The sequence below is a fragment of the Ursus arctos genome, unplaced genomic scaffold (assembly GCF_023065955.2).
Source record: "Ursus arctos isolate Adak ecotype North America unplaced genomic scaffold, UrsArc2.0 scaffold_3, whole genome shotgun sequence".
NCBI classification, from domain to species: domain Eukaryota; kingdom Metazoa; phylum Chordata; class Mammalia; order Carnivora; family Ursidae; genus Ursus; species Ursus arctos.
The window spans coordinates 88,113,172-88,127,742 of NW_026622985.1; the positions used below are offsets into that span (position 1 = coordinate 88,113,172).

At 36.9% G+C, this 14,571-nt stretch overlaps 1 protein-coding gene across 8 annotated transcripts in view; it reads left to right on the plus strand.

The window, feature by feature from the left end:
• Window positions 1-14,207, plus strand: part of LUC7L2 (LUC7 like 2, pre-mRNA splicing factor) — a 56,929-nt gene extending 42,722 nt beyond the window's left edge. For 6 of the 8 annotated variants that reach the window (XM_026511885.3, XM_026511929.4, XM_044388648.3 and 3 more), the window contains 5 exons: window positions 1,231-1,407; window positions 3,166-3,257; window positions 5,583-5,612; window positions 9,437-9,628; window positions 13,091-14,207. In XM_026511885.3, coding sequence (XP_026367670.1) covers window positions 1,231-1,407; window positions 3,166-3,257; window positions 5,583-5,612; window positions 9,437-9,628; window positions 13,091-13,268 — 669 coding nt within the window. In that variant the 3' untranslated portion in view covers window positions 13,269-14,207. The remainder of the gene's footprint in view (window positions 1-1,230; window positions 1,408-3,165; window positions 3,258-5,582; window positions 5,613-9,436; window positions 9,629-13,090) is intronic. The other 2 variants (XM_026511920.4, XM_044388661.3) reach the window with 1 other exon arrangement.
• Window positions 14,208-14,571: the final 364 nt, after the last annotated feature.

Genomic DNA, 14,571 nt, shown 5'->3' on the forward strand with positions numbered 1-14,571 from the left:
TTTTTCAATTGCTACAGTAATGTTCATTTTTACTAAAAAATTTTTGTTCTTTGTTTAAGGCCCAGTTCAGGATGTGCTGCATTTAGTTGTTAATGTCCCTCTAGGTTCCTTTAATCTGGAACTCCAGTCTTTGTCTGACATGATCTTGACAGTTTTGAAAAGTACAGGCTAGTTATTTTGTAAAATGTCCTCCAGTTTGGGTTTGTCTGATTTTTCTTCCTGGTTAGATTTTTGACAGTACCATTAAAGTAATGTTATATCTTACCAGAAGGCATGTATTAGTGATTTGTCCTATTTCTGGTGATTGGCCCATTTTTCCACTGTGAAGTTACAGTGCTACTTTTTATAATTAATAAGTATCTTGGTATTGACATTTTGTAACTATTGTTTCCCATCACTTTCTGATCCACGGGTGATAGCAGCCATCGGTGGTTTTGTTTTTTTTTTTTTTGGTCTTGGTCTGTTGATTCCCTTTGAAAGGACTTTCCGAGATTCCATCCAGCAATGTCCACTTGAATATCTCCTTAGCCAAAGTTCAGTGGAGGCTTGGAAATGTAATGTCTTTGAGCTGGACATGCTGCTGGCCTCAAAACAAAGGGGGAAAAAGGGTATAGTGGATACACAAACCCACTGATATTTATTATTTCATTAATGAACTTAAAATGGTTGCGTCTTTCTCTCATTAAGGCACCTTTCATTGCTTATCTTATAGAACTATTCCTCTTAGTGGAAAGTCTTATAATTTATATGCCCCGTCCACATTTCCAAAGGAGGAGAAAACGATCTGTAGGAAAGAAGGCACTGGAAGGAAACTAACAGTATCGAAGACATGCTTTGTTTCTCTGCCACTGTGGATGACTTCTTCCTTGGTCCTTCACTGAGACATAGTTTTGGGGTTGCTACATCTCATTTTTAACAAAAGTTGTAGAAAATAGAGCATTGTAGAACACTGAGAAAACTTTTTCCGAAAGTCATATTCTGTATCTTGGTAGAATTCTTATAGTAGTTCTTGGCAAAATGCACTTGAATCTCTGATTTTACCTCCAGTGGAAGAAGTCCCAAGGACAGAGGATGGGAATGTGAGAAACCCATCATTTTTGTGACAAAAATAGCCATACTTTTGTTAATTCATTAGAAAGCATTTTTTTTTTTTGTATAAATAGTGTATTTTGTGTAATGGTAGGACTCATCGAGGTTTATATGAACATTGTTTTTCTCACTTTTGTTTAGGAAGTTTATCGGAATTCTATGCCAGCTTCCAGTTTCCAACAACAGAAACTTCGAGTTTGTGAAGTCTGCTCTGCCTATTTAGGTCTTCATGATAATGATAGACGATTGGCTGATCATTTTGGGGGTAAACTGCACCTGGGATTTATTGAAATAAGAGAGAAGCTTGAAGAATTAAAGGTACATTGGTAAATTAATGTCATGTGCTTTATCTAATTTAACCACCCATTGTTTTGATGTGTATTATCTTTTTGTATAATGTTCTTGACTCTGCTTCTGCTAACAATTCATACTGAATAGTGTAGGATTATAAATGGACATAACAACTGGTTTAATGGATGATGTCTGAGAAACAGACTTTTAAATAATGTCCCCTTTTTCTGGGAGGTAGTATTTTGTGTTGAAAATGATACTGAATTAGGAGTCTTGCAAACTGGGTTCTAAACTATTCATAGAAATTCCCCCCCCAAATTTTATATTTTCTTTGAAATAAAATTAACAGTATAATATTAGTATAATATTTACTTTAAAGGAAGATTGAGAACATGAGAACTAGTATTTATTTGAAATATTTTGCAGTTCTTCACTAAATATTAGCAAGCTTGTAGGACCTCTAGTTTTACTTGATGCTCCTGCTCCCATTTCAGAAAGGAATTAGAATGAAACCTATCTTTAAAAAGAGGATGGTTACTGTCACTTACATATATGGCTATTGTGAGAAAGGTGATACACAGTTCTTACTCATGTGCTGAATTCTTTTGAGAAGATAAGGAAACAAGGTTATTTCTAAAGATGTAAACGAAATCGGAGTAAATGGATATAATCAGTTTACTTTCCAACAATCTGATGGGGCTAGTTTTTTAAAAAATTGTGGCACTGTAACATTTTGTTGTGAATGGAAAAATGGCTCAAAGATGGCAAACCCTGGATAGTGACTTTTATCGCTAAAATTAACCCAAGATGTGTAGTTTGACATTTAAAATAATGAGTCAGAAACACTTAGAGACATCTCCGTATTTGTAATTAACAATGAGCTCTTCTGAGTGTTCTGAGTAGCTAGGATGATTTTGGGTAAGTTTTTATTGAAAATGACAAAGTAAGTTTCACCATATCAAATGGTTACTGGACTCTGAATTATTAAACTCAAAAATGGTACCTATTTGGGAATCTTTGTGGACACAGACCTAGCAACAGGACTGTTTAGTATTTTACTCGTATTTTTTGAAGCAACGGAATTGGGATGGTAATTGGAAATGACAGAAGACATTCTTATTTTGGAAATCAGAGAATAGGAACTTATAGTGATTTTATAATGCTTAATGTCCTTTAAAAAATATTAACTAGGCGCACCTTCCTGGCTCAGTTGGTAGAACGCGTGCCTCTTGATGTCAGGGTCGTGAATTGGAGCCCTGCATTGCGTGTAGAGATTACTAAAAAAATAAACTTGAAGAAGTACAAAATAATGTTAGAAAACATTCATAGAAAAATCTTGTAGAAATGATTTTGAAATATTAAGTCATGAAGAAATACGAAATTTTACAAATGTTCCCCAGAAAGAGGAAAGATTTTGGAAACTAGCTTGTAAGCATAATGATTTTACCCAGCAAAACCTTTTTTTTTTTTTAAAGATTTTATTTATTTATTTGACAGAGAGAGAGGGAACACAAGCAGGGGGAGTGGGAGAGGGAGAAGTAGGCTTCCTGTTGAGCAGGGAGCCCGATGCAGGGCTCCATCCCAGGACCCTTGGATCCATGACCTGAGCCACCCAGGCGCCCCCCAGGAAAACTTTTAATTAAATTGTTATTAAACAGATTTTGATATTACTTATACTGTATTGGGAACCAGATACAGTAGAGTTTAGGATAATTCTTGTTAAGAATGGACCCAATAAATAATGCTCCTCATTTTTTATTATGCGACATGTCATTGTCTTTTAAGAGAGTTGTAGCTGAGAAACAGGAGAAAAGAAATCAGGAACGCCTGAAACGAAGAGAAGAAAGGGAGAGAGAAGAAAGAGAGAAGCTGAGGAGGTATGGAGTGATTAATTGAATAGTCCAAGTATGTGAAGTTGAAGGTCCCTGGTCTAAAAAGAGATGTGATTGATACAGGATTTTAGGTATTAATAAATGTAGACATGGGAGATTTCTGTGTACTTTCGAAAATACTACCATGTGAAAGTGTTCAAATATGTTAAGTTACAGCCACTTAAGTCAAGGTGGTATCTTTCAAAATGTATAAAGGGTAAATAGTCAACTCACATCCTTATTTTTTGTAAGATTGACTACAAAGCTTTTCTAGCCTTCTGATTTTCATAATGGCTAGGTTTGTACCAGATTGGTATAAAACTATTTTTATTGTGATATGCTTTATTCTTGACAGAGGTTTGTGTTTTGGGGTACCTGGCTGGCTTAGTTGGTAGGGCATGTTGCTCTTAATCTTAGCTCTGTGAGTTGGATCCCCACATTGGATGTAAAGATTACTGAAAAATCTTTAAAAAAAATTATTTTACATCATACTTTGATTCTGTAATTCTTCAATTCCATTAGCTATAAACTTATTAAAATTGTATTAATAATAGCCAAATGTATGCAGTTCTTTTAATATTGGTATTCATTAGTTGATAAAACCATATGCATATTTAGAATGCTTCAATGTTGAGTGACTTTTACCCATTGGCAACAAATTGTGTGGCGTCATGGTGGCAACCTTCTTTGAACTCATGTATATAACTTTTTTAACAACCTCACAGTGGACGGGTATGCCACAAAAGAATTACCTGCAGTTCTAATTTAGTGTCCCCTTAATTGTATTACACATCTCTGAAATTTAAATACTTTATCTCCAGCAGATTTTTTGCCTAATTAAAACCCTTCATAATATGTGACTTGGTCACGCCAGCTTCCCCCAAGCTTTGAGCATGTTATGTTTCATCTATTTCAAGAGGTTTAAACTAACTTTGTGTTACATGGCTTGTAGCAGGTAGTATTTTTGCACTGTAATGAAGAAATGAAACATAAGTACGTGTGGATATTTTGCTTTTTTAGGGGAAGTGCTGTCATATATCCATTGGTAAATATGTTGTTCATTTACCATAAATTTTACCTCTTAACTTTATCACTATTCTCTTCTGTGTGTCCTGAGTTTCTATGGGAATACTCAGCATTGTAATACAAGATCATATAAGTGGCATTAGAAATCTGTTTGTTACAATTCTGTATGTAGTGCCACTGATCTATATGATTCAACCAAAGTGATAGTTGAATGAGAAAAAAAAATTCTTTGCCGTGACTGCATTTTCACATCTATAGATGACAAGAAAGTATATCACATCTTACTCCTTTGTTGCCAACGGACAGATTTCTTTTAACATTGATTATAAACTGTAATGCTATTTCAGAAATGTGTTTAAAAATTTTTTTAAATCTCTCTGTGAACTTGAAATATTATAACCAAGAATGAAAGATGAAGAAATTAGAAGCAAGTACAGAGTTAAGCAAGGTGGGATTCCAACTGTGGTAGTGAAAAGGATAATGATAAAAATCACTGTCACTTACTGAGTGCCCATTATGTATCAGGCATAGTGCTAAGAATTTACCTAACATTAGTTCATTTAATCCTTATAATCCCCCTGTGAAATTTCTGTTACTGTCCTTCTTTTACAAATGACAAGCAAAGCTGAGAGAAGATTTATCATCTATCCAGGTCACAGATAGTGAGGCAGCCAGAGTTTTAAAACTTAGGCTGAGTCCAAAGCCATCCTTGAGTTGTGCTATATATTCCTTACCAGACACCTGTGGTTTCCTTGTACCCATAATATTAGCCATTACTATTTATTGAGTGTTAATTATGTGCTGGGAAATGTGAACAGTGCTTTAATAAGGGAATCATGTGTCTTGTTAAGAAACATGTTGTAAGATTGAATTGGGTGTTCTAGGCATTAGACATGAGGTTGCATTTCGGAAGTGAATATATTTTTTTTTAAAAGTGAATACATCTCAAATTGTAGAAAATATTCTCTGTTCCCAGAGGGAAAGAGGAAATAACAGAGATATAAATAACAAAGGTAGGGAAGTGATTTCTGGAGAATCAGTGAGTGATGATGTACCATGTTTTAGTCTCCCTAGGAGCATATGCTTTTTTTAAGAACCAGGTATCCTAGTTAGGGGATCTCATTTGCTAAGGTGGGAAAGTCTGTGTAGTTTATGGTGTATTTCAGAAAAATTTGTGTGCATTCATATGTTCGTTACATTTGTAGAATTAATAAAAAGATTAGAAATCAGGAAGAGTATAATTTTAATAGTACATTGTACCTTTTCTAGATTCTTTCTTTCTAAAAGTAGATATTCTTTTTTTAGGTCTCGATCACATAGCAAGAATCCCAAAAGGTAAGCATACACAACATAGATGTAAGTAATGAATTTGTTTTTTTTCAGAGGTCGTTTTTATAAATTAAATATCTTTTAAAAATGAATGAGAATTACTAGATTAGTGCTCTTAATTCTTTTGTAGTTCAAGATTGGGCATTGTGTTTTAAGATGAAACTGGTTAGAAGGTACTCATGAACTATATAAACCTTACTCTGATAAGGTGCTGTGGAGTTAAAGGTAAAGCTAAAAATACTGGGATGCCTGGCTGGCTCAGTTAGTGGAGCATGTGACGTCTTGATCTTGGGGTTGCCAGTTCAGGCCCCACGTTGGGTATAGAGCCTATTGAAAAAAATAATAAAAAGGAATGCTTAAGAATATTTTATTTTTATTTTTTTTAAGATTTTATTTATTTGACGAGAGCGGGGGTGGGAGGGTGGCCGGCAGAGGGGGAGGGAGAAGCAGACTAGCAGACTCCCAGCTGAACAGGGAGCCCGAGGCGGGGCTCTATCCCAGGACTCTGGAATCATGACCTGAGCTGAAGGCAGACGCTTAACTGACTGAGCCACCCAGGCATCCCAAGCTTAAGAATATTTTAGAATATTTCCTTAAAATCTTTAGAAGCACAGGTTAAGTACACGATAGAATTTATTTTTAAAATCATTTTGGGTAGTACATGTCAGAAATGCAGGTCTGAGAGGTTATACCTGTTGAAAATACAAGTAGGTTAAATAGTCGAATACATTTTTTTAAAGATTTTATTTGAGACAGAGAGCAGGCATTAGGGGGTGGGGCGAGGGGCAGAGTGAGAAGCAGACTTCCCACTGAGCAGGGAGCCCCATGAGGGGCTTGATCCCAGGATCCTGGGATCACGACCTTAGCTAAAGGCAGACACCTGACTGAGCCACCCAGGCGCCCCTAGTTGAATACATTTTTGAAAGAGGGATCCGTAGTGGGTTATTGAAGAGAAACTTTTATTTAGTTACACCTTGATCTTCACTTTATATGAGTTTATATGACAAAGGGGTGCTTAACCTTAAAGAGGGTAAGAGAACACTTTCTTTTGACTTCTGGCATTAAAATTTGAGGGCGTTTTGAAGACTTTTTCTTTACAGTTTTTACTAGTTGCTGGTAATTTTTTTCTGAGAAAGGTGGGGAAACACGGTGTACATCATCATTTTTAATATTTCCTGTGCAGTTCCCATGAGTCCATCCCTACCTAGAATGCCCTTTCTTATTGTCAAGTCCTACCATTTTTCTTGTTCAGATCACATCTTTTGAAACCTTCCGAGTCCTCTTAATCTCTAAAGAGTAATTATTTCTCGAGAACTTTTCCCTAAAACTAGAGCATTTGTTATGAAAGAAAAACCTGCCCAGTTGTGTCAGCCAGTTTATACTGTTGTTTCTGAAATCTAGGACGAGAAGTAGACACGTTAATTGGTGATACTATTCTTGTTTACCGGTTGATTAATGCAGACTAGTCCCTTTGTTGAATAGGTACTTAAACTGTGTACATAGAACATAGAACATCTTCAGATATTGAGGCCAGAAATTTAATTTCTGCCGTCCTTCTCCCAGCCACTTGCCTCATGATTACGATAGCCTCTTCACTGGTCTGTTAACTTCTGTATTTGCCCAATTCCCTTCTCTACCTCAGTCTGTTTTTCACACATCAGCCAAAATGAGCCGTTTAAAAAGTGAAACAACTTACATCCGCCCTCTGTTCAAACTCTCCAAAGGTATTCCATTCCATTTAGAAGTGGAAATCCTCACCATAGCATTTAAATAGAGTGATCGATCTGAGAGTGGGGTAGGTACCAGTTTATGTCTTGTGTCAGCATATTTATTAATAGCTTCCCCTGCTTTTCATATCATTGAGAGCATCCTGGTTTGAATTATAAGGTACTTGGTCACCCTGCCTATGAGACCCCTGAATTACTTCCCTTGCTCACTTCATTCCAGCCAAACAGGTATCTTTTAGTCCTTCAACATTCTGAACTTTCTTCTACCTCAGGGCCTTGACACCTGTGTTCCCCCTACCTGAGGCACCCTATTTTGAGATGGCTGATTAACTGATTACCTTATTTCATCTTTGTTTAAATGCCATTTTAACCAGAAAAGCCTTTTCTACCTATTCTTTATAAAAGATTACCAGCTCATTTCTTTCCCATCTTTACCTTCTTAATATGTCATTTCTTTACTAGTTGATGTATCTCTGTTGACTGCTAATGTATCTGTGTGGACTTCTTTCTGGAGCATAACCTCCATTAGGTTAAGGACTTTGCTTTATTTGCTGCTCAGTCTTTTTCTAGTACCTAGAACAGTGCAGTGTGCACCCAGTAAATACTTAAAAACTAATTTTTTTTTTAAGGATTTTTTTTTTGAGAGGAGAGAGAGCAAGAGAGCATGAGTGGGAGGGAGGAGGGGCAGAGGGAGAAGGAGATTCCCCGCCGAGCAGGGAGCCTGATGCGGGGCTGGATCCCAGGACCCTGGAATCGTGACCCGAGCGGAAGGCAGATGCTTAACCAACTGAGCCTCCCAGGTGCCCCTAAATACCTCTTAAATGAATAATTGTCTAGAATTTTTTAAAAGATGAATGAAATTATGCATTGAAAGACATAGCTTTATTGTAATAGCTCAAAATGAGTGACTAAAACAAAATAGAATGAATTTTGTGTTTTTTTCCCTATGCTCCTTTTCAGAGATGTTTTATTCAGTTGAAATACTCAACTGTGGTTGATGCTGGGTCCACTATACATGCCTTTCTCTGAATATAATGTTGACATAAGCTGAATCCTTTTAAACTTGATTCAACAAAATCATCACTTGAAAATAAGCTCAGTGTGTCAATTGTATCTCCTGACTATGCTGTTGAATTTATCAAATTATGAGAAAACATCACATTCTTAAAGTGACTCAAAATTTTTAACAGCTTTATTGGGGTAAATTTACATACCTAAGGTCACCCATTTAAACTGTACAAGTTAATCATTCTTTAGTGAATTCAGAGTTGTGGAACTGTCAAAGTCAAGTTTAGATCATAGCTGTCACTCTTAAAATTACCCTTAGTACAAAGTTGCATTGTCTTTCTTCCTGCTCATTTTTTCTCAAATGTTGTATATCCTTTGCATGTGCCATTCCAGCCCTCACCGCACACCAGTGGTGTTAGTTTTGTGACACAGTGGAGGCTCCAGAAATGTTTTTCTTCTGGCTTCTTCAGAACGTTTTTCCTTTTCTCTACTATACTCATACTTTTTTCAATTCCAGCAAAGTTCTCTAAACTGATTTATGTATGTTCGTTTTTTCTCCCAAAGTAAGTACTGCTTTAATAGAGAACTGTTGATTATATACTGTGACTAAGCATATTATAGGCATTCAGACTTATTTTGATGGTCCTGTCACCTTTTTAATTCAGAATTAGTGACTTATCGTAAACACTTTTTATCCTTGTCCTCACTTTTATCCATGTCCATCAGGTACATACTTTGTTTCCAAAGTATACCAGAAATCTTAAAAGTTAAAATGAAATACAAATCCATAAATCATCTAGAGAATTCAATCCCTAGCATGTAATGCTAGGGATTGTCTTAATTTTTATGATATTCTTGATGTAAATCTGTACAATAGTGATTGAACTCTGAGACTTGTGTTTCATTTGTATTTTGAAATTCCAGTATGTAGTTAATGTGCCAGCATTTTATTTTGGTGTAGATTTAGCTGACTTGCAGTAGAACTGGCATTAAGTCAGGTTACTGTGAGCTATCGTTTGTCTTAAAAAAAGAGGCTCTGGTAAAGGAGAAGTGCGTGCTGAAAAAGCTAAAAACTGAAGCAAATATTTTTTGTAGGTCTAGGTCCAGAGAACATCGCAGACATCGGTCTCGCTCCATGTCACGGGAGCGGAAGAGGAGAACTCGATCCAAATCTCGGGAGAAACGCCATCGCCACAGATCGCGCTCTAGCAGCCGCAGCCGCAGCCGCAGCCACCAGCGAAGTGGGCACAGTTCTAGAGACAGGAGCAGAGAGCGATCCAGGAGGAGGTACTGAGGTGTCCATAGAGGATATGTGGAACTCCCTATGGTTTAGAGTTGGAATGCTATTGGTTTGAAATTTGCATCTGGTCACATGTACACATTTGTGTGTGAGTGTATAACATTTTTCCCCTGATTCTATGGGTAGTGGAAGAATACACTTAGGAGCCAGAGTAAGAAATGGGAACCAATGTGCTGCAGAGGTTATTGCTTTTTCTCTGCTTAGTGTATTTTGGGAGAAAAAAAAGTACCTTGTGGGCAGTTTGAGGTACCAATACTCCATTTTTTCAGTATGTATTGGCTGATTAAATGAAAGGGCTTCTCAGAACCCCTAAAGAGTTTAGCTTTGTTGGACTTACTGTTTTCCAAACTCCTTTGAGCTGGTGCACTTTTTCAGAGCAGACACATTTTGGTATATTGTTTTATCTGCACTAGGTGTACATTGCTATATACAGTTAGCTTGGTGGGGCGGATTCAGAATCTCGAGGTTAGACTTTCTTGGCATGAAAATTTGAAAGGTGCAGGAGGGCAGATCTAGGGTGTGGTGCATTGAGGGACCTGAATATCTATTCAGGACAAAGGTTTAGATTGTGTTAGAGCCTTTGCACTGAAAAGCTACATCAACCAAGCTCCCAAAATTCTCAGGTCACAAGATGGTCCTTAAGCCAGGTCATTTCTACGGAACATATAAACCATGCTTAAAATTGTTTTCATGACAACTCTTCTTACGCATATATGTAATAAACCTTTTTTGAGTGCCTAGCACCTACTAGTCTTAAATTTTCTATTGATTACTCTTCATGAAGCCCATGATAGAATTCACAGAAAGCTGATAAAAATCTTTGGTCGGGGAGAGGAGGGAAGTCTTTCCTTGAAACCACTCACACGCAGAGTTGGTGAGTAAGCTTTCACTGACTATTTTCTTTCTCATATTCTTGCCTTGTTCTAAGTAGGTCCTTTTCCCTCCCCCAGCTTTGAGGTATAATTGACAAAATTTTAAGATATTTAAGGTGTACTTCGTGGTGATTTGATGTATATACACACACACATTATGAAAGGGTTCCCACCAGTGGTTAATTAACATATCCTTCACCTCAGGTGTTTATCCTTTTTTTTTTTTTGAGGAGAACATTTACGTTCTACTCTGATTAGCAAACTAGTTCAAGTAACTTTAATCAATATAATTGTATACTTGCTTCTATACTAGACCTAGTAAAAAATAACCAAGAAGTATACTATAGTTGAGCAACTTTATTCAAGTTAGAACACAAGCCTAACATCTCTGATAATAAAGTGTACATCCAGAGTAATGTAGGAGTTTAGATGAGAGAAATACCAGAGAAAATTTAAAAAGGCTTCCGATAGTAGGTCAAACCAGGTAGTAAAAAGATACTTGAGATGAGTAAATATCACAGACCAATGCAGAGAATGAACAAATTCTCCCTGAGATTTACCTGCACTGTATATTTTGAGAGTCACCCCACTGATTTTTGGAAGGTCTAGAGAGTCTGTTTTGTGAACCTGCCCACAGGTCATTGTTTCTGGTATCTGTGAACTCTCAAATGTCTTTATTTAAATGGTGGTGGGGATGGAAGGGGAGGGGCATGTCTCCTCACCAGGGTTGTGTGATCCTAGTCCCTAATGGTTCCTGCATTTATGAAGTTGTATAGGACATACTTCCGTCCTTCATGACATCCTTAATATTTTCAGCATGTTTATAAACAGGTTTATTTTTGTAAAACTATTAAAAGTTTTTGCTTTTCTCAAGAGCACTTCTAATCTCGACAACTTATTCTCTTTCAAAGCAGCCTTCTGTGTTTTTACCAAAAATCAGCAGCCAAGTGCTATATATTTGAGTTTAAATTTCAAGGTAAAGGTCCTAGTTAAAATTCTTATGATTTGCTCTTTCCCCGACTGTGAAATACTGGTCTGATGATTTTGTTGGTGACATTTCCCTGGCGACAGTTATCTTAATAAATGAGGACTTACCTACATTTTTCTACTTCCTGGTCTGTTCAAACAACTAGTGCAGTCTTGAGGGTCAGACTACGTGGGTTCAGTGGCCTTGGCCAAGTAATCTCATTATCCTGTCTTCCCCCGTCCTCAAAGTACCTGTGTTATTAGGATTAGTGGTAGTTTGAATGACATAGTGTCAGCTAACTGCTTATGGATGGGGACCATTGTAATCCCTCACAAAGTCGTAGTTGATGCTCATCTCATGGTTATTTTCCAGATAGTACTGACCTCTGTCAGTACCTTACCTGCAACTCTGTTCTTAATTCTTAAAAGACTGTGGAGAAGATTAGTGCAACCAGACATGCACTGTTTTTTTTCACATCTTTTTAAAATCATGCTTATTAAAACCTTAAGTAGAACATGCTCAAAGCTGACATTAATTTTTCAACCTTTTTGGTTGACTCCCCTTTTTATTTCTAAAACTGAGTATTTTTTTCCTGCCTTAGAAGTTCAAAGTATTACTTGACCCATGTTCAGAATTAGGATCCGAGGCCTGGTTAAGTGAGACTATATAAAAAGTACCATGTCACTTGTAAAGAACCCAATAAATGTACTATATATTACTGTTTCATTTAGATGTTGAAAGTAGATTTTATATTCTGATCCTATAATAGCCTTTGATTTTCCTTCTGATTGAATCTCTGCTGTGAGCTTGTTATCACTAACCTTTCTTAATGAAATTGAGTATGGGAATGGAGAGATGGTATCAAGAAACCATTAAGGTTAATCAAGATATAGGGTGATCATCTTTCGGTGTCTTCCATTCTTTTTTTCTGTTAGTTGAATGAGCTCACTCGGGAAGAGTAAAGAAGATTTCAAAAATAATAATGGTTATTTAAAGCCATGTCATTGACTAGTTCTCGTATCTAAGTCAAGTGCTGGCAGAGTGTTGCCTGCAGGCCAAAGCTGGCCCAGTAGCCTGTTCTTTGAATAGCTAGTGAGCTATGGGTGGTTTTTATATTGTTAGAGGGTTGATAAAAAGAAAAGGAAGAAGAATACCCCCTTAACTATTTACTCTCTGGCCAGACAGCAAAGAAAGAAAAGGTTTGCTGACCCCCATTCTAAGTCCTTAATTTCCACCCAATTTGGAACCTATACTGTTTTGTTAAAAAATTGGTTAACATGTCCACTTTTTAAAGGTGTTATCCCTGTACTATTTTTATATTAAACACATTTGCCATGAATTGGAAAACCTTTATGATTACCTCTGAGACAATGAGAACATCCTCCATTAAGTCATTATTTTAGCTTATGGTTTCTGACCCTTAATTTGTTTTCACCCATCTCCCTTGTCAGATTGGGTAGTGCTCCTTTCGGTCAGAACACTGGCTCCTCTGTCTGTCTTGGATGTATTCTGTATAACTTCAGCTTTCAGTACCTTAATATTTATCCGATTCTTTCATTTGGATATTGGGTTTCCCAACACATTTTGCTCCTCAAATTAATATTTTTCAGATCCTCAAAAGAAAGATTCAGAGACCAAGACTTAGCATCACGTGACAGAGACAGGAATTCAAGAGACAGATCACCTCGTGACAGAGATCGAAAAGATAAGAAGCGGTCCTATGAGAGCGCTAATGGCAGATCAGAAGACAGGAGGAGCTCTGAAGAGCGCGAAGCAGGGGAGATATAATTAGCTGTGTACATATCCTCAATCCTTAAGCTTCCTATGGAGTTACATACTATTGTTTAGTTTACAGCTGTTGGGGGTAACAGTGAGCAGTTCCAGACTCCGATCCAAATAGGCTAGATGCACAGTATCTAACTTGATCTGAACTGAACGTGTTTCCCTGATGAAGCCTAAAACTACATCCATAGTTTCTGGTGAACCTGTAATGCTATTCTGAAAGTACAGTTTTATATAATAAGATGCTGATATCTTTATTCTTTCTAGTAGGAGTGATAGTGAACGAATTGTGTTGCTTGCCTTGGGATTTTTTGAACATTTGTAAAGTGCTGTCTTCCTTTCTAGTCCACAAACAACAGCTTTCAGAATTTCTTTTTAATTCTTCTTCCTCTGACTTTTGTATCCCCTAATACCTCCACCCTCTAATTATAAGAGAAAGGGGGAGCAGGGAAGCAATATAACTTCTGTTCTGAGGTTCTGTTCCCATTTATTACTAGCTGATTACAGAGCATTTATACTGGAAAGTGTGCTGGAGAAATTTAAATACTGAGAGTTTTGTTTTCTTTTACGGTGCCTATTTAGAGTTGGAAGTTGAACAGCTGTTGCATTACATACTTCGCTTTTTTATTGAAATTTTGAAATCAAACATGTCTTGATTTTTCTGTTCTATTGAATTGCTATGTTCAGGATGTTTTGGAAAGGGGGTGGGGGCAGGGACTCTTTCATAAGCACTTGTTTTATTTTGTGTGTGTGGAGTATAAAAGCTACAACCTTATTGTAAAAATTAATAAAATGAAACAATCACCACCACCATCATTAAACTGTAACTTGTCTAGTAAATTGTCACTAGAACTATTTGCTGTGGGCATTTCTTCTGTTATATCATTATCAGTGCCTTACCGTGCAAGGCACCAAAGGAAATAAACATGTACTTGCCAAGATGAACTGTTGCTCCACCTGGGCCCCTTGCTGACTGTATTCCAGCTACTAACAACTGCTATAGAGAAGGACCAGACCTGCAAAAGAAATTGGGTTTTTCTGGGTTTTTTTTTCCCTTTCAGCCAACTAAAATAAAAACATGGTGTAATCAACATAACGAGAATAACCATTTCTCCACTGACGAGCTATGTACCTACTAGTGATTATAAATTATAGTTGGGAGGTATCCCTTGTGATTCTAGAAAATCTAGGAACAAAATACTTCAGCAAAATTAGTGTCTATGAAACAGTTAACATCACCACCTTCTAAGAATTGTCTTTGGTCCCCCGAGTGTGACAAATTTAACATAACTGAGGTACATGGGCCACA